The sequence below is a fragment of the Strix aluco genome, chromosome 2 (assembly GCF_031877795.1).
Source record: "Strix aluco isolate bStrAlu1 chromosome 2, bStrAlu1.hap1, whole genome shotgun sequence".
NCBI classification, from domain to species: Eukaryota; Metazoa; Chordata; class Aves; order Strigiformes; family Strigidae; genus Strix; species Strix aluco.
Genome location: NC_133932.1, coordinates 127133850 through 127160121, shown reverse-complemented (window position 1 = coordinate 127160121; position 26272 = coordinate 127133850). Strand labels below are relative to the sequence as shown.

Genomic DNA, 26272 nt, shown 5'->3' with positions numbered 1-26272 from the left:
AGAAGTGGAGAATATTAGTGGAGTTTGAGCTATGGAAAACCACAGAAAATAGTCTGGCTGTTTTTTCTCCCCACATTTTTCGTGGATGCAGCCTATTCCTGGTCTGACAGCTTTACAAACTCCGGTGATTCTGCTGTGTGATTTCATGCAAACAGCTGCTGGAGTGGTGGAGGTCCGATAATAAGTGTAAAAATTAAACCATTTCATGCAGGATCTGCATCTTTGCGTTGTGTCACCTGATTTTGAGATGTCCAGAATATGAATAATTCCTGGTCTGCTTTACAGTGTACATGTGCATCTTGATGGGAGAGGATTGTTGAATCCAGGCTACAGTTCATTGACTTCAGCATCCAGCCCAGAAAGTGGATCCGAGCACATACTTTCTCACCCTGAGCAGTTTCTGAACGTGCTGTTGCACATGCTGGGTTACTTTTGCCTCCAAGACGGAAAGTCTCTGCAAAATGCACCCACTGCAGGGGAGTTCAGTTTGCTGGGAATTGCTGGACCTACATGTAGCAAAGAATGAGCCAGAAGAGTTTCAGCCTTCAGTGTGCAATTCTAGCAACAGTCTTTGAAACTTGAGTTTGGAGGGATAAATTATCTGTAGCGAGAGACGACCTCTTCATCCTCTTGATAACAGTATAGAATAAGTTGGTGCTTTTAAAGTGCTGAGGCTGTTTAATCTTTCCTTGATGAGTGCTTGTGGTGCAGGCTCTTAAGTTATTTAGCCAGTTTTGAAAGTTGTATCCATAGTGTCTCTCTCTGTTCCTCCAAACTATGTTTAAATTTACCACTGTAGCTTCATTAAGAAATTATCTTTTAACATTTATCATGGTGGAAAACTTGTCTATTCAAAGACTCTCTAAAGAATAAAAATAGTTGCTAATAAGCATGGTCAGAACTTTAAATCTCTCCAAGAGTGACAAAGCAACCGAAGACAATAGGTTTAAAAATACTGTTACAACAGCCTTAGCCTTTCAAGGTCCGAGTCATGTACCATAATTAATGAGGAGGAGAAGTGGGAGCAGAGTGTTGGCTTAGTGCAGCTAATTTTTAGCCAACTTAGTGCTATCAGAATAGTAACAGTTCCTCTCAAGTGCCTTGCTTTTGTCGCAAATCAGTATATACAAGCCTCATCAATCTTCCTGCTGTGATGCTTGAGCATAGCTCTGAGAAGGATGTCAGTAACAGTGCAAGGGGTTGTAATGAAGATAAATTGGTAAATCTGATGTGAGTGTCAAAATACATGGGCTGAATGAAGCATATTGGTTTCTATTTACTGTAAGTACACTAACAGGGTACAATAAACTGTGTTACGTTGTATGTATTTATATGCAGTAATTAGAGGGAAGCATAATAATCTGCTGTAATTGTAGCCTTCTAGAAAGAATTCAAATTTCCACTCGTTTAATGGGAAGTTACAATGGTGAGGGGAATTTTGATGGAGGGACTATGATTTTATTCCACTTGGAATTTGGTCTGGAATGTCACAGGGGAAATTGTTGCTGGCAACATTATTGCCACAGTTTGCAGGGGAGAGTGGGTTTAAAATCTTGAAAAGCAGCATTTTAAAATAGCAGTGCCTCTCAGTTCTTCCCACAAACACCACACTGGTGGTTCAGTGTTGGACCAGTGCTGTGTTCTCTGCCATCCTCCTCTTTTCCTCCAGCATCTCCCACTCAAGAGCTTCACAGATTTAACCTTGTTTTGCTTTTGAGCCTATTCAGTTAGGCTGTAGCCTTTGCTAGTGGTGATGCCTCAAGTCAGTGGTCCTTTGAGAGAAACTGCAGCAATTTTTGAAGAATATAGGCAGCTGTGTGGCAACATGCTCATGTATATTTTTACAGGAGAGGTACAAAATCTGAAGTTCATTGGGTTTATGTAGCTGAATAGTGCTCTGCAGAACACTGATTGCTTAAACCCTGGATTATGAATCTGTGTAAGCATTTGTTTCATGGATCTTTAGCATTGCCCACATTTGGCAGAGAAAGCTGCATTTTTTCTTGGTGACATGTTGGTGATGGGGTAAAAATGAGGCAGTGTGTCTGATTGAACATTTTGTCTGAGGTTTAAATGGCTCCAAAGGAACATGCCTTTCCCTTTTTAACATTGAAGCCTATCACATGATGCAAGGGAAATTAAAAAGTAGGTAAACAGCCTCTTATTTGCAGCTTGCGCTTAAAAATCATTACTGCCTGTCCTTGTTGGAAATAAGAGAACTATTTTTACTATTTTGAGGACACATGAATGGATTTTTAGTGGAACAGTAGGTATGCAGAGGCAACTTTCTAAAAAGACAATGGAAGCTGTATCATCATGTCAGGTTTCAATGGTGACATATTGAACTTGAATGTCAACCTCAGAGTTGGAGGTAAAAAGAAAAGGAAAAAAGGAAAGAAAGGGGGAAAAGAAAAAAAAAAAAAGGTAAAAAAAAAGGAAGAAAAAAAACAGTTCTAAAAAAAACTAAAACCATGTTCATCTCATACTATCTCTCCATGGGTTTATCAGCAGAGGGTGAAGTCGCCTGTGGGACAGGTCGGTGTGGTGGTGGATCTAGCAGAGACCCGAGTTCTCGTCGTAGAAGGCACATGCTGAGCTCACTCATCCCACGCTGCAGATTTCCATCCTGCACCCTGTGTTCTTCAAGAGTTGTTATTCTACACCAGCTTTGTAGAGATGCATGGGCTCCACCTGCCCCCCTTCCCTTTCCCCTCATGAGTATTTTTTGTTCCCATCAAGTTGCTATTTTCAGAAGTAGCCAACAACTTTCCAAATGCAGGAGATGACCAGAGGTTAAAACTCCCTTTCAGAGACAGATTTGCATATGACATTGCACGCTGCTTCTCATGTGTATTCAGGCAGAAAGTCTTACACAGCAAAATATGGGAAGAGTCCTGGTGTGATTCATCTGTCTGCAGTGATAAGTGGTTTCCTCTATTAGGTTGTTGTCTCTAACTAATGTGATCTGATAAGATGAAGAATTACCAAATGCATCACTGAAAATATTACTAGTTCAGTTGTTAACTGAGTGGCCTCTGTGCAAGAGATATGAACGGGAATTTTAAACTGCAAAATAATTAAGGCATGGCATTTTTACAGATTATTCTCTTTTCTTTGATTATTGCAAATTTCAATAGCTCCCAGATGTCCCTTTATTTTAGATAGCGGCTTGAGAAGTAACACGGGCGACAAAGCCTAAGCATTGGGAAGACTGAGTTTAATAACATTTTTCTTCATGCCTGTGGAATTTTAATTTTGTTTTCATATTAAATAAGAAAAAACTCTTCACAAAATTATAATAATAGGGCAAAACAAGTTTGAATTTAAAAAAAGGAGAGTTGTGTATTTGAATTCCTTAATATTCCGTGTTAGATGCAGGTAGCCAATGGGAAATGTACACACAACTTTGATGACATCATATATATACCAAAGGCAAGGGGCAAGAATGGGTCCACATATATCAAAGAGTAGTGATGACCCTCAGCTCATTTCAGTTATTCAATGAAATACTAATAGCCTTGAGAGGCTGAATGTGCAAAGAAGGTCTATGACATTTCCACAGAGTTTGTAGACTTTAAGTCAAACCTAAGGATGCTTTGTTTGCTTTTTGCTTTGTGCTTATGGTTAATTTCAGTCTATTTTTTTAGATACTGTTCATCTAATTCTTTTAACTCTCTCAGGATTAGACTGTTTCTCTTAAAAATGTTTTGCACTTGTTAACACCAGGATGATGTCAAGGATAAACACACTACTGACAGCTCAATTAGTGCAGCATTTGTATCCAAGTATCTGATTCTGGCCTCTCTTGGAGAGTGCTTAAACCATCCAGCTAATCTGATACTGTATGGAAGTTTTTACATGGCAGGATTTTAGTCCAACATTAAAAATTTCAAAATTTATTTGGTTAATCCATTCTATTGATTCAGGATACAATAGCAATGAAGAAAAGCAGTCCTCTTTTCTATGTTTAATGAACTTCCTAAATCAAAAATCTTTGTAACTCCATATGCAAAACCTTGGGGGTTTGTTATGAATACTTGATAATTATAGAAATGGTCCATTAGTTTATAGACCTTTTATAGATGTATTGTAAGATTGGGTTAATTTGTTTGGGTATTAAAATAAAAAAGCACAGCTCGTTTATTATTTAGTCACTTCTTAGCTCATGGAAGAGATTTGATTTTCCCAGTTCATCGCTACACACAATGACAGATTCACCCAGATGCCCCAAGTATATTTTTCTCAAAATCATGTTTCACCAGACAGTGAGTCTGCTAGAAATGGACAGGGAACAATCCAGGTTTAAACACCTATTAGCCATTTAGATGGAAAGTTGACCCAGTATAAAGATAGAGATGATTTTGCAAGCACTGATGCAGGTTCATATTTTGAAGAGTGTGGCAAGAGCAGAATTGTCCAGGGCTAAAACTTTGGTTCACACACTGCTGTCTACCACAGTTCTTGCGTCTCATTAGAAAAATGACATTTCTGATTGCCTAGAGGTTTGCCTTAGTTAAAGAATGATTTGCATATATCTGGAGTTTGCAGAGGGGAGGGAGCTTGTTTTACAGATTTCATGAATCACTGACCTGAACTGTTGGGTCATGAAATGAAAAAATGAAAATCCGCAAAGCACAGTGCTGTCAGCTTTTTCATGCTGGGCATCAAATGCCTCTTGTAGGATTTTCCTCGTGGACCCACAGCAGTCTAGCAGCAGGTCTTGGCTTTAAGCATCTCATCACATGCAAGCATGGAAGGAGATACTCGGCATATAGGCTTCATGTACTATCTTATCAGGCATTTTCTACCTCTCTTAAAGGCATAATAGAGAAGGTGGAATTGTGCCAGGAAGCAGATCCAACCTATGGACCCTGAAAGGTCCTGAGCATCTCCTGGGAGCCTAGAGGTGTATCAGCATTTCCTTGACTGTCTGCACCTAACTGAAATCTCATTGTACTTAGCATCATGCAGTTGTGAAGTCAAGTAGCGCAAGAAAGTGACCCTTTGGTTAACTAGCATTATGTTAAGATGTATGTGATGTCACTGTAGAGAGGGGAGAGTCTTATTTATTATCCTGGGAGCTAGTTGAGTTCCTTTGCTTACCCTGAGTGGTGTGCTTAGTCCAGCTTCAGGAGCAATGATTTTCTTGAAGTTATCCCTGATAATCCCCAGGACGAGAGAATTAGACATTGGCACCCATGGCTGCATTTCCCCAGTTATGTCTGGAAATGGGTGAGTGAACACATGAGAGAAAAGCAATTTAGAATATACCCAACACCTGTTTCTTCTGCTCTGTTTGCAGAACTACGAGATGGCAGAGCATTAGATCAATGCAAATGGGATGGAAAAGTATTATTAAAACACCAAACATTATTGTGTGGCTTGAAAATTAGGTCTGCACCCATGTGTTAAATGCTGTTGAAACAGAGAGGGATATATTAATGGTCTTCCTTCTCATTTTATAAATCACTCCTCACGCTAAGCTTGTGTAGGCAAATTCTGTGGTTAATTTATACCAAGTTCTTCTCTTCTGTTGGGATTTAGTAGTTTGGTCTAATGTTGCTTTCTTGCTGAGGGATTAGCTCACAGATTAGCTCAGGGTTAACAGGTTTTTTCTTCATTGTATGTTCCTTAAGATCTGTAGCTCTCTTTTTTATGGGCTGGAGCCCACCTACCAGGACTAAATTGGTCGGATATACCCTTTCAGGGTGTCTCTTTTGCCAGGCTCCGTGCTTGGTGAGACAAAGAGTCATTGTGAAGGGCACGCTGCTTTACTAAATCTTCACATTTGTTTTATGAATGTACCAATGTTTTAATCTTCTGTAGAAGCAGCAGGAAATCTTTCACATGATTTGAATCTATTTTAGATGTACAGAGCCTTTGTGTTATCTGAAGCATGTCTGCTTTAGTGCTTTATCATGATTCTGTAGCTTTTGCAATACCCATCAGCTGCCAGACTGTTAATTTATGTCTGTAAGTGTTTGAGCACACATGCATGCATGCACACACACATTTTGTGGAGGTCTCAGTTTCCTACCTTCCTGGCTAGGACCAAGCTGAGCATTGCATTTAAGGCAGGGGAACATCTTCTTGTTCAGTTAGGAATATATTTCATCTGTATTAAATCCTATCTGGGCATGGGAAGTCTTAGTATGCCTTTCAATGAATCCATCATTTAGAAACATGCCCTTAAATAAGTTTTGCATCATTTGTCCTTTCTCCCAGGATGATCTGTACATAGCTGTTTGGAATTCATGCTTGTTATCTCTAAAAAAAGTTAATTCTGGGGTATTTTCACAGTGACTTCACTTGCCGCCACCATTTATATGCACCAAATTCAACCACCCTGCAATACGTTGTGTAGGGAACCCGATATTAAATCTCCAATTTCTTTGACTTGAGTAGACATTGGGTTGGTTTGAGACATGGTCTTTGATCACAGACTGTTTCAGTGTCCGTGGACACTGACTGGAGATCGTTCCTAGGACACCCGCAGTTTAAGTGGTCCCTTCCCCAGATCATCTTCACTTGTGAGCCCTTGGATTTACAGGCAGCCTCTTCACAAGAGCAAAACTGGAACAACTCTTTCCTTTTGTAAGTTCTATTAGATTTTACTGTCTTCCCTACAGCTCTCTTTTCTCCATCATGGTGAAGATCGTTCTTATTCTTGAGGTCTACTCCCTCGAGTCGTACTGTCAGTCTAGAGTAACAGCCTAGGGTTTTGTCAGTTCTGCTTCCTCTGATAGGTTGGTGGTTTTTTTTGGTCTCCACCTTGTTAATGCTCTTATTATCCAGGGTCTCATAATTTCCAGTATTGGTGATGACCTGAAAATTCTTCATTTCCCAAAATTGTCCCAACCAGTCTGTGTACTTGATGAGATCCTCTTCCTAGCATACCCTGAATACACAACATTTTCTTTGACTGTTAACACACTCCTTATACTTTTCTCACCATAGCCTGTAATGTCTTTCAATATTATGTGTTTTCCCTCGTTATCTGTTCTTTCATATTCTCAGATTGCCACCCTGTCCCTCCGCCACATAATCCTTCAACATTCAGCTTGAGCAAAACAGACATACTGGAAAGGGTAGGAAAATGTCATACAAAAATGTGGTAGTCTGAAACAATTCTTATTTTTTTATTTTAAAATAATTTGTTATGGCAAAAGTACATTGTGCCAAATGTGCTGAAATAAAATTGGAGTATTCAGCATAATTTGTAAAATGACACAAATTAAAGTATTTACTAGACACCTAGAGATAAGAAAACCTAATCTGGTTGAGAATCAGTTTAATAAGCATATTTGACACCTTTCTTCTCTCTTAAATATATTATCATGGAACATAAGAACCTTAATGCTTTTCTTATCTGACTTCAGCTTGATAATAATCAGAGACCAAACAATTCTTTCGCTTTTTATGAAGATATGATTTAAACAGAAAAGTATAAAGGCCCTGAAGCATCAAGTGCTATGAAATCTGCCCTCAAAAGCAGTAATTTTCTTTTCCCAGCCCAACAAATTTCAGTTGTCAGGAAACAGATTAATCTCCTCATTCTGAAATGTAATATTGCTGTTTGCTAATCTCTCATGATACAGAGACGCTGAAAATGTTATCATAGCAGTTCTAGAGTACATTTTATGTTTTGGCAAAAAATAATACTTTCTTTGGCAAGGAATATTCTAAATATTCAAAAGCAAGGATTAACATGAATAATTGAGAGCAAAAATGTCAGAATCAAAATAATGAATTATGTTTTCTCACTTTCCCTGGGAAAGTAAAAAGTACAAATATTACTAATAGTAGTCTGTCAATTTATGGCTTCAACTTTTCTGAGGACCAGCATGTTATCTTTAATCCAGATACCAACAAATAGCTTAATACTTTCTGTCATAGACTCAAATATCTTTGTTTTTTCCCTGTGAATCTTGTTTCCTTCCTCTATCCTTCTAGATAACTTGGTGTCCCTTCGCTCTCCTCCACTCTGCAGCATGGACTGAGTGCTACCTCAGGGCTTACTAACTTGAGAGCCCCACCTGGTTTCTCTGGGTGTGCAATATGCCCCACTAGCCTTTGGGTGCCTAAATAGTAGTAGTTGAATAAATTACACATTCATGCTCGATTTTGTAAAAGTTATTGAGCACACGTTCACCAGACTTACATAGCAAAACAGGAACTGCATCTTAAACCTCACTTGATTGACAAACTGCCTCTGCCTCACTGAGCCTGTAAATAAGATCTAGCTCTTTTGTCAGATCAGTAATCCATGGATTAGACTCACTTTGAATACCTCCATTCCTAAATCTGGATGCACTTTTGGAGAACAAGTATATTTATATTTTACATACAATTTCTCAAATGAAGCAGCAGCAGTAGAGATGGTGTCAGCCAGGGCTCCACATTGTGAGTAAGCATCCACAGTGCTGACCCCAGCACCTAACCATGGGGATTAGCATATAGGGCTGACATACGTGATCTCCCTGTGCCAAGGGATGTACTCCTGTACTAATCCTGACAGGATGCACTTGTGCTGTTCAAGACTCCCATGTATCAGGAGCTTTCTCACAGCTATTTCCAACAAAGTACCTGGCCCCTTTAACACCGCCTGAGACAATCTCAAAAGCAAAGCAGCTCCTAAAGCTTTGCTTTTTCAATTTCTTCTGCTACAAACCAACAAAGCAACTCATTAGAGGGACTCCTTCTGCTTCTCCCCTTTTGCTTCCTTCACCTAGTGAGGTGAGGGCTAATTGGAGGCCCATAAAATGAATCCAGGAAAATTCTTCTTTTTCTCCCATATATCAGTCCTGCACTACCAAATGGGGCATATTGTCTCATGCAGTGTTTTATTGTCCCCCAGATCACATTATCGGCGGGGCAATCTCACAAAGGTTAATAGCATTACTAGGTTGTCTCTGGGTCTGACATTCTTGCTCATCACTCTAAATCCAGTCATTTTTCCAGTAGCATTAGACATCTCTACTGAAGTTAATTGGGTGCTGCTTTCCGCTGACTTCAGACCCAACTGTATAAATCATTACTACTTGTAGCTGATTGTCCCTGCTCTTAACTTTCATTTCACAACTGGGAAAAGTATGTGTGGGTTGATATACCTGGCTTTTCAACCACAGTCTTCGACATTTGGAGTCCAATTATCGGTCACCTTGCCATTCATTCAGTCCAACTGTCCTCCCGTTGGTATGCCATGTGTCAACACCTACTCTGTATACTGCCCTAATGGGAAAATAAACAGTAAGTTATGAGCCTGTATAAATCCATTAAAGAGTCACTGTGACTCCATAAACCATGGAAGTGAAACTGAAGTGCTTTATGCAGTTGCTGGTATCCCAAGTTGGAATTGCTGCTCTGTATTTTTAGAAGGTCCCAACTAACTGAAGTCTGGCAAGATAAGTATCTGTTGAGAGCCTTGGTGTCCATAAAGTAAGAACATGAACGTTAAGAGCTGTGCGTGGTGAGATTTTGATACTACATTTGTGAATAAATGGTTGTCATCAGTAGAAAGCAGTAAATTTGTATTTATCATTTTTGATTAAATATTTCCTTTACCCAGAAGGAAAGTATGCTTCCTAGGATCTACTTATATTTAACTGACCCTTTGCACAGCAGTGAATGCCATCCTGTGGCTGCAAAAATCAAATGCATGTTAAAGACTAATTCTTCAGAAGAATCAAAGTGAATATTTTAAAAGTTGCAATCTTTTAAAATTCCTCCTGCACTGCAGGAGTAGAATGTCATCTTCTTATTATTCAGACACATAAAGATCCCTTTCCAGGACTCCAGGCACTGTGTAATTAATTAATTATAATAGTATTAATTGATTAATTAATATTAATAACCTGAACATTTTTAATGTGTTCTGAGTGTTACTCAGGGAAATTAACTTTTGAGGCCAGGAATTTTTTTTTTTTTTTTCCCCAACACATTTGGAATGTTAAAACTTTGGTACAACATTGTATCGTTACCCCCAACTGACCTTGTTCCTATACACAGACACCTACTTATTTATGTCACCAGTATGGTCTTGACACATTCTGGAAATTATTCATATACGTTGCTGTTCGCAGGGTCACTGGCTATATGTGTAACAGATTGAACCAACAGGAAAAAAAAATCATGTTAAAGAAAAGAGTTGTGTATGAAATTGCTGTTTCTTTAAAGTAAACAAAAAATCACACATTTGCCTGGGTGTTAAAGTACAATTCTTCCCAGTCAGTTATAATGCATACAGTGGTAGTGGTGCTGTGATGGTAAACATCTTCTCTACCCTTTAGTCGAAGGCTTACATCTTTCGGGTACTTGTTATGCAGCTGGAGCACAGGCCTGGGCAAAAGCTGAATGAGAATAAAAACAAGCTGAAATGAGGTGGTTGAGCTCTAGGTGCAACCCCGTTCTCACCAAAGTCAGTGGGAAAATTCCCATTGATTTACAAGTCGGAGGATTTCACATCTGGCCAGGTCCCTTTCCACCAAGACACCTGTAATTCTTTGGTTGCTCAAACAACATGAGTTCAGTTCAGCAGGGAACACTTGTCTTTAGACTTTCCCTGTGTGTCCCCAGACATGCAGGACATGCGAACACCACCATCTATGGTGTGGTTGGGGATGCTGAGGCTATTCAGGTGTTTGTGGAGGTTTGTAGAGGTTCAACAGAAAGAAAGCTGAAAAGAGAACTAAACTGACTACATGAAAAATAGGGTTACAGTGAACTAGTCCCTAAATGATCAGTGATTGGAGCACGGTTCTATGAGGACAGGCTGAGAGAGTTGAGGTTGTTCAGCCTGGAGAAGAGAAGGCTTCGGGGAGACCTTACAGCAGCCTTCCAGTACTTAAAGGGACTACAGGAAAGATGGGGAGGGACTCTGCATCAGGGGGTGCAGGGATAGGATGAGGGTTTGGAACTAGACAATCTTCAAGGTCCCTTCCAACTCAAACCATTCTGTGATTCTATGAAATGTACACTTAGCTGTGTCAGTCTTGTGTAGTGCAAAAAACCAAGGGTTTTTCTATGTCAGATGAAACACAGAATCCTAATGCACCCATCAGGGAAGGAGCTGATGGCTCACATCCTTTATCACCAGGACAGTTATCTGAATCTCAGTTTCACATCTTTTGTTCTGGACATAATACCCAAGCCCATTTTCCAGGCTGAATTTTCAAAACTGGAAACTGAATTTGGAAAAAGTAAAAAGGTGGTCCAAGAATATGAGTTTTACTTCAAAATCGGAATCTGCATTTCCCCCCTGTGTATAATACCATGCTGGTTCTCAACCAGCTTGTAAAACTGCCCCCATGTCAATGTAAACTGGGTAGTAGATATTTATAGGACACTTAGAATTGACGACAAGTGAAGACTGAGATAATAAGGCTTGTCTGTGTTGCCTATTAGATGAAACTGTGATTAAATACGGCCCAATTAATGCTTATTATCTGTCTAAAATTAATTTGTCACAGAAAGTTGTGAAGTAGGCGTCAAGAAGGCAAGTAGAATTTTTTATTGCTAAAATCAAAACAATAATTGATGTGATTTACTTTAAGCTGGTCTGACAAAATCAGGATGATTCTGTCATTAAAAAAAAATGCCTTGGGAAGACCCCCAACAACCAACCTCCTTATTCATGCTTATCTTCTTCACCTTACTTTACTTATTTTTCAAACTGATTTTCTGAGCATTTTCATACTACTTTGTATGATATTTTAGGATATAGTCCTCACCTGACTACAAAAATTACTTTATTCAAACATGCATGAGTAATTGCTATCATATTGTCCTCTTCAGTTGATTAAAATTTTGCTAACCAAAGAAACTTCTATCAAGTAACTTGAATATCACCAAAAAAATGACATCTTCATGTTTTCATTTTAGATTACTGAAAACAGTCACAGCAGTCTTCCTGAGTGACTGTTCACTAAGGCCAGATATATTTCTGAAGCCTAAAATGTCCATTTTTGCCTTTTGCAAATTTAGAATATCTCTATAGGGTCAAAAATTGGGAACAGACTGTACCCCTTAAAGGTCTGATTTTATATACTTTCTACCTGCCTAAAAAATCCATTTTTTATTAATCAGGTTTTTAACTGTTAAGCTTTATTCTGAACATAAAACTATAGAAGCTTGATTTTTTGCTCTGAAAAAACTAAATTGCATTTAAATGTCAGAGGCTACTCATCAGGCTATCAGCTATAAAACTGCCTTTGAAATGTTTCACATGTATGTGTGAATGGAGAGCATTCATTACTTCTTGCATATTGTGGAAAAATAGTGTAAAGCGGAAACTGGATATTTTCAGCAGTTACTGATGGGACACACAAAGTTGAGATCACCTTGAGATCACTGGTTCTGACTTTGCCTACTTTGGTATTGAACAAAGGCTTGTTGGTAAGCAATTAATTCTATGGTAGGGATTTCTTTTTTAGGTGGAGGGTAAATTACTATCTGTAGTGAAATTTCAGAATTCATTAGCAAAACTGTAGTTACACACTGCATTTTCCTTCAGTGGCCAAACAGTCTTAAGAAATATCTCCCACCCTGACTTGGCGACCTAGCATGCCTCTCCTTGTCTTTCTCTCTCAATGCCATCACTTGTTAACCATCCGCCTTTTGGGGGATTTTATTTTCTTTCAGCAGTTCATTTGAAACCCTGCTTATTTCAGTAGCCCTGTTCGTAGCACAGATGCACAAACAGTTTATTGACGGGTGAAGGTGGCTGTAAACTGATGACAGGGGAAGAACAAATGGCTAGAGAAGGAGTTGGAGATGGGGCTGCGTGCATCTTAATCTGCCTTTCTGCCAGAGACAAGGTGGTGTCATCCTCTCTTAGCACAACCAAGTGCTGCTTGCTAGAGCAATTTAAAAAAAAAAAAAAAGAAAAAGTGTTATCTTTCTTTTGAAAATACTTTGTTCGTCTTCATGTAGCAGCGTAGAATTTGGATGCAGTGTACCTTCAAAGTAAATAACTTTAAGGAATTACAGTGTATATCTTTCATCTCATTGGTGGCAAAATAAATGTATTACCTCCTAAGTAATAACAATATTGTTTCAAGACTGACCACCACAGAGCCTCACCTAAGGGCATTTCATCCAACATCAGAAGGCACTGGCTGTCAGCATGACAAATATTATTTAGAAGTACATTTTAATATTTAGGAGAGAAGGTGGTATTTCCTTTGAAGACTGAAAGTTTTACTTCTATGGTAACAGAAACTGCATGCTACAATATTTCTCAGGGCATGCAGAGCAAGCTGCTTCGTACTATGTCTTTTCTTAGAGGAAGTTCAGCAGCATGGTGAACTTCCCTGTACGCATGAGGCAATGCTTCTGACTTACTGCAAAATAAATGGAGGACTATTGCCACACCCAGGAAATCACCTGCAGCACATTTCAGAGTTTCTGCTAAAAGAGTTGCTGTACCTTAATTTCCCATCAGTTTGAATATCTGGGGACCTATACTACAAACTGATACAGCTGCACACCCAACTAAGGATTTAAAGTATATATTGTTTTAACTCCACAGTGACTAACTAGTGCTATAGCTTGATTAGATTTTGGCAATATATTGGCATATATTTTTGAGCACAGCATTTCTGCTGATAGTTAAAAAATAAAATACATTATTAATATTAGGAAAATATCTTGGAAGCATAGATAAAATTTTGTGTCTTTATTAATAACCAGAATGTTTTTCTCACATGATTACACATATTGACTGGTCTTGTATGAAAAATGAAAGATTAGGGACATGTAACAATCTTTATTATTTTGAGTAAACTTTGAAGAAGGTGTTTAGTTCCTGCTAATAGTGAAGATGAGAATCAAGTGACTTTTGTGATAGAAGATGAAGGGTAATTGTATAGTTGAGAAAAGGGTAGTGCAGTGAGCTTAGAAGTTGATACACAACTCTCTTGAAGCACAAAAACTGAGAGCTACTGTATTTCCTGAGTGCTGAGATAAGATTTTTGGAGAAAGGCATTACCTGTAGAGGTAGATCTGGTAGAAGTGAACTTACCAGTATTTGATCACAAGTGTTTCTTATCACAAGAAAAGCAAAATCCACAAATGGCTGAAGTAGATATCCAGGTATGAATGGAATTACAACTGACATAGACATTACTACTAACATTAAACTGTATAACTATCTTAATTTGCAAGCTTTATGTTATTTAAAGCTGCTTGAAGTTAAATATTCTCAGATTTGACTACTCATTTTCTATTCACCAAACTCCCTGATTGTAATCTTCACTATCAGCAGGAGCTAAACACTTTCTTCAAAGTTTACTGGGAAGATCAATACACAGCTTTTATCTTCTTTCTCATTTAGAGGCTATGAGAGTAGTTATACTTCTGTTTAGTAATAGGTTATTCCTAAAGAGATTCCATATTCCCATAAAAATTATTTTTAAGCAATTGCATATGAGTCTTTAGCTTGTTTGTAAGGTGTCAGTCTGAAGGTGGGTGACTGTCCTTGGGTCCAGATATTATCAGAGGACTATTTGGAGTGTATTTCTATGCTTTTCAGATTTTTCTTCATTATATGCTGGGATAGTGAGATTCATTATTGTAGTCTCATCAACAAAGAAAGGGAGTTCTTGATATACTCAAAAGACCTTTACAGTTGTTATCTGGAGACAGGTTGATGTTCGTAGATCGTCTCTAATTTTCCAATCTTCTAGTTGCAAACTGCTTGACATGGGATATGGTATATGCAGTTTCAAGCACCACTTCTGATGGTGGTGTTATCACCTAGAAGGTCAGGTAGTCCTAGCTGAGATATGCTTCCTCTTACCAGATGATTTCTGCTGAATCATAAGTGATTACACACTACTGTTAGGTAGTAGAAGTGAAGATTATCTGTATTTAGTTCTACCAATGGAAGTAGGAGGCACATTTGGACTTCTGGAAGTGATTGGCTTAGAGTCACTTCTAGGCAAAGTTTTATCTACAGTTAGTCAAAAGCAAAATTATATGAGCTTGACATTCCTGAGGACTACAGTTTTCTTTTTACTTAGTGAGGATAAGGGGAAGATACTTTCTGAGACTGCCTAAAGGAGTTTCTTTTAACAGGCTATTCTGTTGTCCTGGGATTTTAATGGAATAATGGCTGGTTCTGCACATCTTAGCATGTATTGATTGAAGAACACTATAAATACAGCCTGATGCACAAAGGTTGCCAGGATCTCCAAACTGAAATGAACTTTAAAAGCAATGCCGATGGAAAATTACTTGTTTTCTTCTAGAGAGTCACTGTCAAGAGCTATGCAGATCCTTCCTTGTATTGCTACTGAAGCTAAAATACAAGTCTTAAGTTTCTTTTCAGAGTTTATGATTCTTGTTTACTGTTTCAATTTTCAAAAAGCTCATAGAATAAAGTATGACACAGAATAAATGTAGTAGTAGTAGTAGTAGTAGTAGTACTTCTGGACCTTTTAAGTCACCCATTCTGATATTTCATTCTGCCAGGTCGTTTGATTACCAGCTACTGGTCTAGTACTGTGAGTCTGGCAAAAGTTAAGATTTGAAGTCTCTAAGACTTTCTTCAGTACGCTCTTCTAATATTTAGGTTTGCAGATACTGCAGGGACTATTTAACTCCAAATGAAAAAGCCTTCCTTCCTTCCTTCCTGTCTTCTGGCAATACAGCATTGAAATTACCTGATGTCACCGTTAATTCTCAAATGGTATAACAGACCATTATGCATCGTTTTCCAGCTTGAATGTGGCTGGAAGACATTGACTTTCCTAATCAGCCACCTAGAGTGTTTGTGTCAGTAATAATCTGTATTTAAAATGTATTCTAAATTATTTATTTCTCATAGCTGGCCAGAGTGAATGTATTAATTTTTTTATGATTGAAAACGAGAGTTCCCAGATTAGCACATTGTAAAGGAAATAAGGAAAGATGACCCATATTGATATGATTGGCACACTTTCCTACAAGAAGTGTTTAAGTGATTTGTCTTTTGGGACAGCACTACATTCTATTAGGATAAGTGAAATAAGCATCTGCCTGCTTCTTTTCCACAGTTGCCAAATAAAGGATAGAAAAGGCATCTAGTTTGCTACAGTTAACTCAGTAGTTGTGTTGAACTAAAAAAAAAAAAATACGTATATACCTTTTTTTTCTCTCCTACTCTGTATATCTTTGAGCTACACTGCCTTCACTTTGTAGCAATAATCCAACATGTAGTTCAGTAATATCATGCATTTCAGAAAAATATTTCCTTGTAAGAGTTTAGCTGCAAATTTAATCTCTCTCTGAAGTAGGCAGAGATAGTAATTCAATGTATTTGACTTTAAAGTTCCATTCATCCCTCAATGAGCTCTCCTTTATAATCTTTTATTTCTCTTACTTTGACTGAATTCCAGAGACTCTTACAATAGGTATTGCAGCTCGTTTGCGCATTGGCAGAAGAAACAAACCCATTAGTCACTAACAGCAGGGGTATGCCTCAGCTCTCAGGCTCCCTTTGATCATTTTTCTGTCTCCAGTAACTCAACCAGATTCTCTTTTCTGAAGTTTTCTGAAGCAAAAATGGCATTTCTGGTTGGGGGAAGGGAGACACTTTTACCTGAAAACCTCATTATGCACACTTCTCAGATGAGACACATTCATCTCAGCTCACTCTTTTTGCACCAAGCAGTTATCACACGAATGAAAATAAACAAGCAAATATGACACATTCAATGTTTTGCAATGCTAATGACAGTAATGTGGCAGTTCCTCTTACCTTAAAAATTGGGTAGGCTGAGTACTTCCTTCTGTCGAGGAATGATATGGAAGAAGTATTCTCATTCTTCTCAAGACTTGATAACTCACATTAAACACCTGCTGATTGTCTTGTTATACTCGTTGAAGTAAGATCCCTCCTAGCTACTCTATCCAGCTGAGTTAATAATTATCTTGGAAGTCATGAGCTTTTGTTAATGAGACTCAATATTGTGCTTCTAATTCAGGAGGGTGGTCCTCACAGTTGCATTCCAAAAAAATTCAAGAGCTAACCTTCTTCAGTTAACTGTCACAGTCCAATTCATAGAATTGACTGTGTCAAGGCAAAATTACTTTTGCCACCAGTATTGAGGTCTGCTAGATTGACCCTATGTTTTAGCCAATCATTTCACAGTAGACATCTCCTCCATGTCTTCTCCATGGTCATAAAAAGAATAAATTTTCATATCTAACATTCCATCTGTTGTATGTTAACAGTGTTGACCTTGGTTTTCACTGAGAAGGTCCACTGCTATGGAAGTCTTTTTGTAGTTGATCTGTGGACTTCAACATAAACATGAATATGAAGGAGTATCTCTCAGTCCTGTAGGAAGGGTAGTATCAATGTCTATAGACAAAGCCTACTGAAGTAGATCCTGCAGAAGAAATTAGAATTGCCTTACTTGGATTTTGAAAGTTCTGTTATTACACTAAATTTGTCATACTCTGCAGAAGGAGATATTTTTGTGTGTTTTTCTCCAAAAATATATGTCTGATGTAAGCAGAGGGATTTCAGGAGCTCTTGCCCTGGTCCATCCAGCTGAAGGAAGCATTGTAAGGGATGTGCGAATGTCATTACTCTAGCAAAGAAATTTCCAGGTAACCAATACCTATATGTGTGATGGCTGACATGGTTCAGTAAAGTCATAAACATTAAAGCCAATGGGTGAATGCAGATTCCTGACAGAAAGTGCATTTGATGTACTGGAACTGTCTGTAGGTTGTGGGAGAACAGCAGTGATGCTTAGGATTTCACCATGAAAGTGGTATATAAAGTTCATATTATTCTTGCTGTCTGATGCTATCAGACCCCATTAAACATCTCATCACATTCCTTTTAACATATTCCACCCTTGGTGAATGGACCAACCGTTTGTATGGTTGGTCAGAGAGTCAAAATTCAGCTGCTTATGGCTCTATCTCAGCTTTGGGAGGTCATATCCTCTGTTTAGGCGGTGTTGACACAGCATGAACAGCCATATCTAACCAGAAGGGCAGAGGGGATAGTAGCGGGCTGGCCCATCTCAGGTTGCACATGGACAAGAAGCAGCATGTCTGCACCCACTGTGTCAGGATACTAGACTCAGCACATAGACTGGAGAAGGTGTTCAGCATTTAGGAAGGCACATGCTGACGAAGCTACCATTTCTCATTTCCCCTGGGAGAGCTTTAATTCTGGTCCGCACCATTTTCCCATCTTGATTACTGTGAAATGCACCTCTTGTTGGGTTTTTGATGTCACATCTTGACAAACATATATTGAGACAGTCTGTCATTCATCTATATCACCTTTCTTCCCCCTTTTTTTTTTCCCTACCATAACATCTGCATGTTTCTAAACAAAAGAACCTCACTGGTCCTGAATTACAGCTTCACTCCTGGCAAGGTCTCCTACGCCTTGCACATCTGCCTTTCACATTTCCAGAGATACCAGCTGTGAATTAGCTTTTGTATCTTTGTCCTACAAACGTCCCAACCTCCCTCCCTTCCCTGGTTACTTTTCACTGCCATTTCCAGCTGTTTAAGGATTTTGCTGAGAACTGTGGTAATGTTTGAATCAAAATTGCCTTAGTTAGAGAGGCCCCTAAGTGCCGGTGTGATACAGTGCCCTGATGGAAACAGCATTTGCGGAGTGGTGTGCTGAACGACCTCTCAGGTCCTCCCCATTCTTGTCTGGGAACAATTTTAAACTGGCAGCAATTTGTTATTTTTTTTTAATGTGTTGTCGTGGAGTTTTTTTCAGTAGGAGCAGAGAAAATTTTTGCAGCCCTTTTTCCCTGTTTATAGCTGGAACCTGAAAAGCCAGGCTGGGGTCAGGCTCTTGGAGCAGAAGAGAAGGGTCAGCTGGGGTGCAGATTTACAGTTAGGGAAATAATCACATCACTGGTGTGAGGGTGGCTTAATTAATTAATTTACATGCCTGCAAAGAGAGAGCTTTAACTCACACATCAGCTCCTGTGTCTGGCACTCAGATCTTTTTAAGCGGAGCTGGAGCCTGTCATTTTGAAAAGTTTTGAGTGTCACCCAGAGAAAAAGGCTTAGCTGGTACATAACATTTTCCTCTCTGGGGACTTAAAGTTTTAGACAGAGTAGAACTGACTATCTTCAGGCCTTCTATGTTAATTTCTGTTAATTAGCTGACATTTCTTGTTATAGCCATTACTATTTTCAATTGGCTGTCAGCAAATATTTTCAGTGCAACTTTCCTGTTACTGAACAGATTTGCCACAAGTTTGGGCTTACAAAAACAAACAAATGCATGCACGCATTTACTGCCACAACACCATGTTAGTCAGGATTTCAGCAGTAACCTAACAAACTGTGAGGCTGTGTATTGGTAAGACAGGAGGACGGCTTTGCTTCTTGAGCAGTCTCTTGACTTAAGTAGGTTTTTCATCATAGTCACTTGACTGTTTATGCCACCGTGGTTTTCAGAGATTTATTATCATTAATAGTTGTAAACTTTTTATCTCACACACACATATTTTTTTGTAGATGACTGCTAGCAGGCTGAAGAAAATGTCTTTTTTTTTGTAAAAGTTGAGTGATGTTCTATTCAGAAACGAAGAGTTTCTTGACTCTTCCTAGTATTTTCTATCCATTAAGATCATTACTCCACATAAAAGCATTTTGTTGGTATTTTTGACCAGCATTTGAGTATGTGTGTGTCCGATTGTTTCTATGCACTACAGCCTGTATTGCCTGGCAGCAAATATCCTGAAAAAAATTTTTCTTTGTTAATCTGAGAGCTTGGCCAGTTGCACCAGAGTAGAACAGAAATAGAGGGGATCAGCCTCTAAGTGGGGCAAAAGCTATTGTTGAAAGCCTGTAATAGGAGAATTGGTAGAATTGGCTTTTTGTTTGCTGCAGAAGCTCTAAAGTTCTCCCAGAGCGGTGAAGTGGAGAGGGTGAGGTCCCCGGCGGTGTTGCTCTCCCAGGGTGGAAAGGCAGATTCACAGCCACGTGTGCAGCCTTTTGGTGTTATAAATGCTGTTTTGGAAAGTGTAGCGAGTGGGAACTGGATGGCTGAGTACACTGGTAATGAGCTCTTCCCACACGGTCACTGGTGACTGACAAACAGCACGTTGGTGGCTTTGCAGGGTGGGGATGGTCCCTGTCTGGCTCGCAGCAGACAGTCATCCCCATCACGAGGTGGCAATCCCAACAAGTGCTAATTGCCAACTCTGGTCACAGTCTTAGGAGAAAGAGGCTTGAGACTGATACGTGTCATTGGGAGGACAAGCTCCACTCTCCAATGAATTATGGGCCAGTTTGGGGGATTTTACATTGCCACTATATATTGCCATACCATTTATTTTTCTATAAATAAGGGGTTTCAGTCCCTAAGGCTGTCAGTCTGCTCCCTCCCACTGCATCACTTTCTAAAAGTATAGTTAAATACAGGAAATGTATTAAATACATTTATTTTATAATATAAATACAGGAAAGGTCTTTTACCTTTCTCATAGAAAATGTTGTGTTTTTTCTGCTGATCTTAGTACTAAATCAGGGTTACCCTAAGTTTAGACTTCTTGTCACAAGGAGGTGACAATGGCAAGGGACATTATTCCCAGAAAATTTTGCTTTGCCCAAGTATTGGACATCAGGGCTGTATGATTTGCAAGGGAATACAGAAACATTTAATGAAAAATAAAGCATCAAGGAGTTAACCAGCAAAGCAATCGCTGTGCAATGATGGGTATGAGCAGGGAAGGGTATGTTATATCTTGTCTCACCATCATCAAAAATTGCTACTGTGGGAACTGTCGTGTTAGCATATGTAGCTGAAAGTGAAATTTGAACTTCTTTCATGCAAACAGAAACAACTTTCTGCCTTATTTCTTTCTCTTTAAAAAATGCAATCGAAATATTGAGGGGGAAATTTGAAACGTATTGATTGCATTTTGAAGGCATATTATTAAATCTCTTGAGTGCTTGTTGATCTTGGATCATTTTGTTTTCACAGTGTTTCAGACTGAAAATTATTAGTAATTCTGTTTAAGTTGTAGCTAAATTACTAATTAACTTTTGTCTCAAAGATTTTATTTCTTACGTATGGCAGCACAGTGCGTTCTTTACACAATGCAGCAGAAATTTTTTGCTACCTGCCTCACTGTGCCCCTTACAATCATATAAAACAGTTTTGGAATTAATGAGCTGTCACATCTCAGGTAATGAATGAAAAGAAGTGACAGAAATCCTTTTGTTGTTTAAGAAATTCCAAATAATTAATGGGAAAAAAGTGACAGAGATTATTCTAGGATTTAAGAAGAAATGCGTCTTTCAAATTCATTGCATGACTGAAGAAACTTTAAAATATGTTTGCAAAAAAACAGGGATCTTGCTTAATGGGTTAATTCCAGTTCACTCCTCTGAGATAAACCTGCAGAATTTCAGATAAAAGGATTTAATGTTTTGAGAAATAGATTCCTAGTCTGCAGGTTCTCTGTTCCAGGTTCATCTCAAAAGTAAAAAGTCTTCTGGATTCCTGTATTTGCCATTGTGGGCATATTTGAGTTAGGCATTGAGCATGTTTATAGTAAACATGTCTTGTATACACAGAAGATTTTGTAAACTGCAGGTTAGATTTGGGTAGGGAGGGGTGTTTCCTTATATTTTATGTTTTTTCCCAATTTATAAAGTCCCACCGTACCTATTCAGAATAACCTCTACTGCTGTCATTTTTCAGGTAACCGTCTCAGATGGGGGCACATCTCCCAAGCAGTCCTCCGTTTGGGTGGTGGTCCAGGTTCTGGATGAGAATGATAACAAACCTCAGTTTCCGGAGAAGGTCTATCAGATCAAGCTGCCAGAGAGGGACCGTAAGAAAAGAGGGGAGCCAATCTACAGAGCTTTTGCTTTTGACAAAGATGAAGGTCCTAATGCAGAAATCTCATACAGCATTGTGGATGGAAACGATGATGGGAAATTTTTTATTGATCCCAAAACAGGGATGGTTTCTTCCAGAAAGCAGTTCACAGCGGGGAGTTATGACATCTTAACAGTAAGTGCTCTTTCATTGACATACAAACCCATGATTTGACTTTTTTTTAGAAATAGGCCCTCTTGTATAAAGAGTGATACATGACTGTGTTTAATGTATGACCTATATGTAAGATCTGACTGTATTAAGAAATCTAGTATTAACATGCACCACATAGTGAACTATTCTCAGACTGTTCACTCAACCTGCAAATTGTTGGCATAAGTCATTCCACTGAATACACAGAATTGAAGACCAAGGGCTTGTGTGCTTGCAAAGTTGTATCATGTTGAACTGGGCCGGTATAGCTACAAATGGTTATTCACCTTTTGTCTAGATACAATTGCTTGCCTTCATGGAAAGGTCTTTATACTGTCCAAGTTAGGTGGCTTCAGGGAGAAGAAGTACTGTGTACTCTACATTGTGGTACCCTTCTCACCACATTAAAGAGTGTCAGCATGGCAGCAATTTCAGTTAAAAGAAATCTCAGTCAAAATACTTTGCCAGAACTCAAACTGTATAGACAAGGTCAAAGAAAGAAAGAATACAAGATGGTGGTATTGATATAAAGCAATATAACACTTGAATGTGCACTCTTCATCTACAGCAGTAAGCCAACAAGTTGTAGTTAAGGAGTTGACAAAAAAATGTCAGAGGTCCACAATCTGGCCCATAGTAAAGGAGGAGATGTCACTTGCAGTAATGGGTCTCTGTTGGGATACCTTCATAGGGTTGGAAACTGGCAGGAAAGTTAATAAATATCAAAATATTGAGAAGTACCTTATAATCGGAGTAGAGCACCCTTTGGGTGAGTGAGTACCTTTCCCTGTGCAGAGCAGGAAGTCACGTCTGGGATCTGGCCCTTATTATAATGCAACAGCTGAAGGTTTTCTACCTTGAAACTGCTCATCACACCCTCAGCATCTTTTGACTAAGGGCCTGCCTTGCTTGAGCAGAGCAGGACGGCAAGTGATAGCACCAAACCCACTTAACATATTTCCAGAGAAAGAAATAGGGTATAATATTTCAGGAAAATGCTTCCCATTTTTAAAAGACATAGTAGCAGCATATTTACACCAGTGGTCCTATATAGCCAGAAACATTTCCTTTTTTTAAAAGTAAAACACTTTGATTGACACTGATGTTATTCATCAAAGCACCCATTTTGTTACCTACATTCTCCCCTTTCTTAAGCCCAGTGTTTGTTGCTGCTCAGATTGTCTTTTCTGTGCTAAAACCATAAAGCGTGCCAGGCAAATATCAAGTCTGTCCGTCCCTCTAGAGGACATTATAATAAAAAGAACTAGCACCAAGCTGGGCAACTCTTAATGAACATGACAGAGAGTAGGAAGCAAGGAGAATAAATATGGCAAAATTTTATATTACATTTGTTTTGGAGAACAGGGAAAATGATCTGAAACTTACTTAACTCAATTAAAGATTCTGAAGAAGGCAATTTAAGGAATACCAGTCTTATCTGCAATACAGATGCCATTTAAAAGCAGTCAGACATGGTCTGGGTGAGCATGTTTTGTAAGTGCATGCCATCCCACAGGGTCATTGTAAATCTCCCAGCTTTTCTGCAAGAGGGAATTGGGTGGAAGATCAAATCAGAGACAGAAACTGGTTCTGCAGATGAGGAGCTGTGTGGGGAGCAATTGAATTGCATCTCCAGAGGCCTCGCACCAGCATTTCTAAAACAAAACATTTCAGTTTAAAATCGGTCTTTTCAGTGAAAAGTCAATGTGTAATGGTAAAAAATGAGAACTGAGAAATAAATGCTTATCTTCCTCTTTTTTTCATGGAATTTTACACAGAGGATTAGAAAGGCCATTTTCCAAGCAGTTGCCATCATGCAATAGAAGTAGGTCTGAACTGCCAAGTCTGAGTCCTCTTTTCTTTGTACCTGCCAGATAAAAGCAGTGGACAATGGCCGGCCCCAAAAATCTTCAACTGCACGCCTCCATATTGAGTGGATAAAAAAGCCTGCACCCTCACCCTTGCCCCTGACTTTTGATGAACCCTTTTACAACTTCACAGTCATGGAAAGCGATAAAGTGACAGAAATCGTCGGAGTGGTCTCCGTGCAGCCATCTAACATTCCCCTCTGGTTTGATATTGTCGGTAAGTTGGGAGCCAGAGGTGTGAGGAGGATGCTTTAGAAGCAAAGCATATTGATGTGTGGTTTTGAGAGCAAGAAAACTAACCATGAACTGTCCCACCCCAAATTAAACCCACTTTCGTAATGCTGAAATGAAAATGCTATTTTAATATAGCAATAACAATAATAATAATATTCCTGCTTTTGTTATGACTCCTTAGCTAAGCTGAAAAAAAGAGCGCTGTATGGCTGAATTGTTTTTTTTCATACTGTTATTTACTGCAATTTTAATGTTGTCTGTCATTTAAATTCTATTGTCATACTTTGCTAATCTCATTTCTAAATGTATTTATGGTACTTAGACTTGCTGTCCCTCATTTCTCTCTTTCTTCACCTTTTTTTCTGCATTCTGTTCTTTTTTTTCTGCTTCCGACTGCCCTGCTTCAAGGTGGCAAGCATGCTCGAGAGATGTTCTATATTCTACAGACAGCTTGTGGGCAGAACTGTTCAACAGAAGGTACCCTTAGTGCAAACACATTTGCTAAAATACAACTATCCAGGCTGCCTTTTATTTTTGCAAGTTCTTTGAGACAATTTATATTACATCTTTCATAAGTGCCTGTGACAGGATGCAATGCGACACATGGATGTGCTGCGTTTGTTTCTATGACAGCTTTTACCGTATTTGTGTCCAATTATTATCATTTTATTCACGGATTTTCCGCAGTTTATCACAAATAATTAATTCAAACTTTTCACAGTCCAGTGCCATCCATTTAACTGTGAAACAGAATGGGATGCATCAACATATGGGTTACAAATGGAGCCACCAAAAGTTTGTCTTGAATGCAAGCTGAAAAAGAGAAATGTGTTTTGATGTGAGATTTCAACCACAAAATTGCCTTACATAAAATTGTCTATAAAAATAGGGAAGGAGAACTATCCTTAGCAGAGGAGAAGCCATAGAAGTAGTGGTCTTAAAATCGCAGGGAAATGCCACTAAGGATGTAGCTGCCAAAAAGACAGGGAGTAGAGGGTATCACTTGATTGCAGTGGAGAAACAGAAATCAATGTTCCTAAGCATTTCTTTCCCACTTCTGCTGCTGATTCAGTTATGTGATTTAAAATAACTCATTTAACATCTCCAAAATGAGACTTTCCCCAGCAGCACAACGACCCTGCAAAGTCAGTGTGCTACTTAATATTCGTACGTAAAGTTTGTATACCTTTGGATGTAAAACACTCTGTCTGCACAAAGTGGTGCAGTATTTAAATGAAGGGTTATAAAGCAAATACTATATGAAAGATTAGAGAAACAAAAAGCCTTTGACACAGACTTAGTGGAAAGGGTGCATCAGCAGTCTTTATTTACAGGGATTGAGCCTGGCTCTCATTTCAGCATAGCTATTTGTGGATGGGTTTAGCCAACAGGAAGGACAAGGACCACAAGAGAAAGGGTCTGTCAGAGTCATTTTCATCCACCTTTTATTGCCAATTTGTGCAGATGAGAGACAGAAGCAGCAACATTTCCTCTTTGAATTTGTAGCCTGGTTTCTGATGTGCCAACCATATTAAAATTAAACCCAAAGCTATTGTCATGTTCTAAGGTTCCTGTTAGCCCCTGGGGAAGGACAGCATATGCTTCCTACAGTTTTCGTCCCATTCCCTTGGTTGTTTTAGTATGCTACATGCAATTTATTAGCTAATGTTTACATTCCCATTCTCTTCCTCACTGACTCTTAACTTTCCTCCCAAAAGAAATCCATCTTTATTGATGTTATTTACACTTTTTTTTCCCATTTGAACCTTTTGCTGGACTCCTTTGCCTTTTGCAGCCTTTTGGTCCTTTCCTTGACAAACTCACCAACTCTCATTAAAATGCTGCCTGTGTTAAGCACTGAGAGAAGCCCCACTCTTCCACTGCGTTCTTTTACATTATTAGAGTCACTTGCAATCAAGCAACACCTTACAATAATATTTCATTTTTGCCTACCAAACAGAGATTAAATTTAAACCTTTAATTTGTCATTTAGTGGAACCTTTATGGCTAAAATAGTTCAAATTGTTTAGAAGATTTTTGCTATTTATACAACTCTAATGGTTTCCCTATGGGCTGTAGCTCCTGATGCTGCAAGATGCGACATCACTGCAGAGAGTCATGGAGACAGATCTTCCCTAGACTTAAGGAGAAG

The 26272-nt window shown here is 38.8% G+C and overlaps 1 protein-coding gene across 1 annotated transcript in view; it reads left to right on the top strand.

The window, feature by feature from the left end:
• The window catches only part of FAT3 (FAT atypical cadherin 3), a 415532-nt gene that overhangs the window by 281236 nt on the left and 108024 nt on the right, over positions 1-26272 (top strand). Inside the window, exons 5-6 of the mRNA XM_074816293.1 lie at positions 21686-22000; positions 23893-24103. Of these exons, the coding sequence (XP_074672394.1) occupies positions 21686-22000; positions 23893-24103 (526 nt within the window). The remainder of the gene's footprint in view (positions 1-21685; positions 22001-23892; positions 24104-26272) is intronic.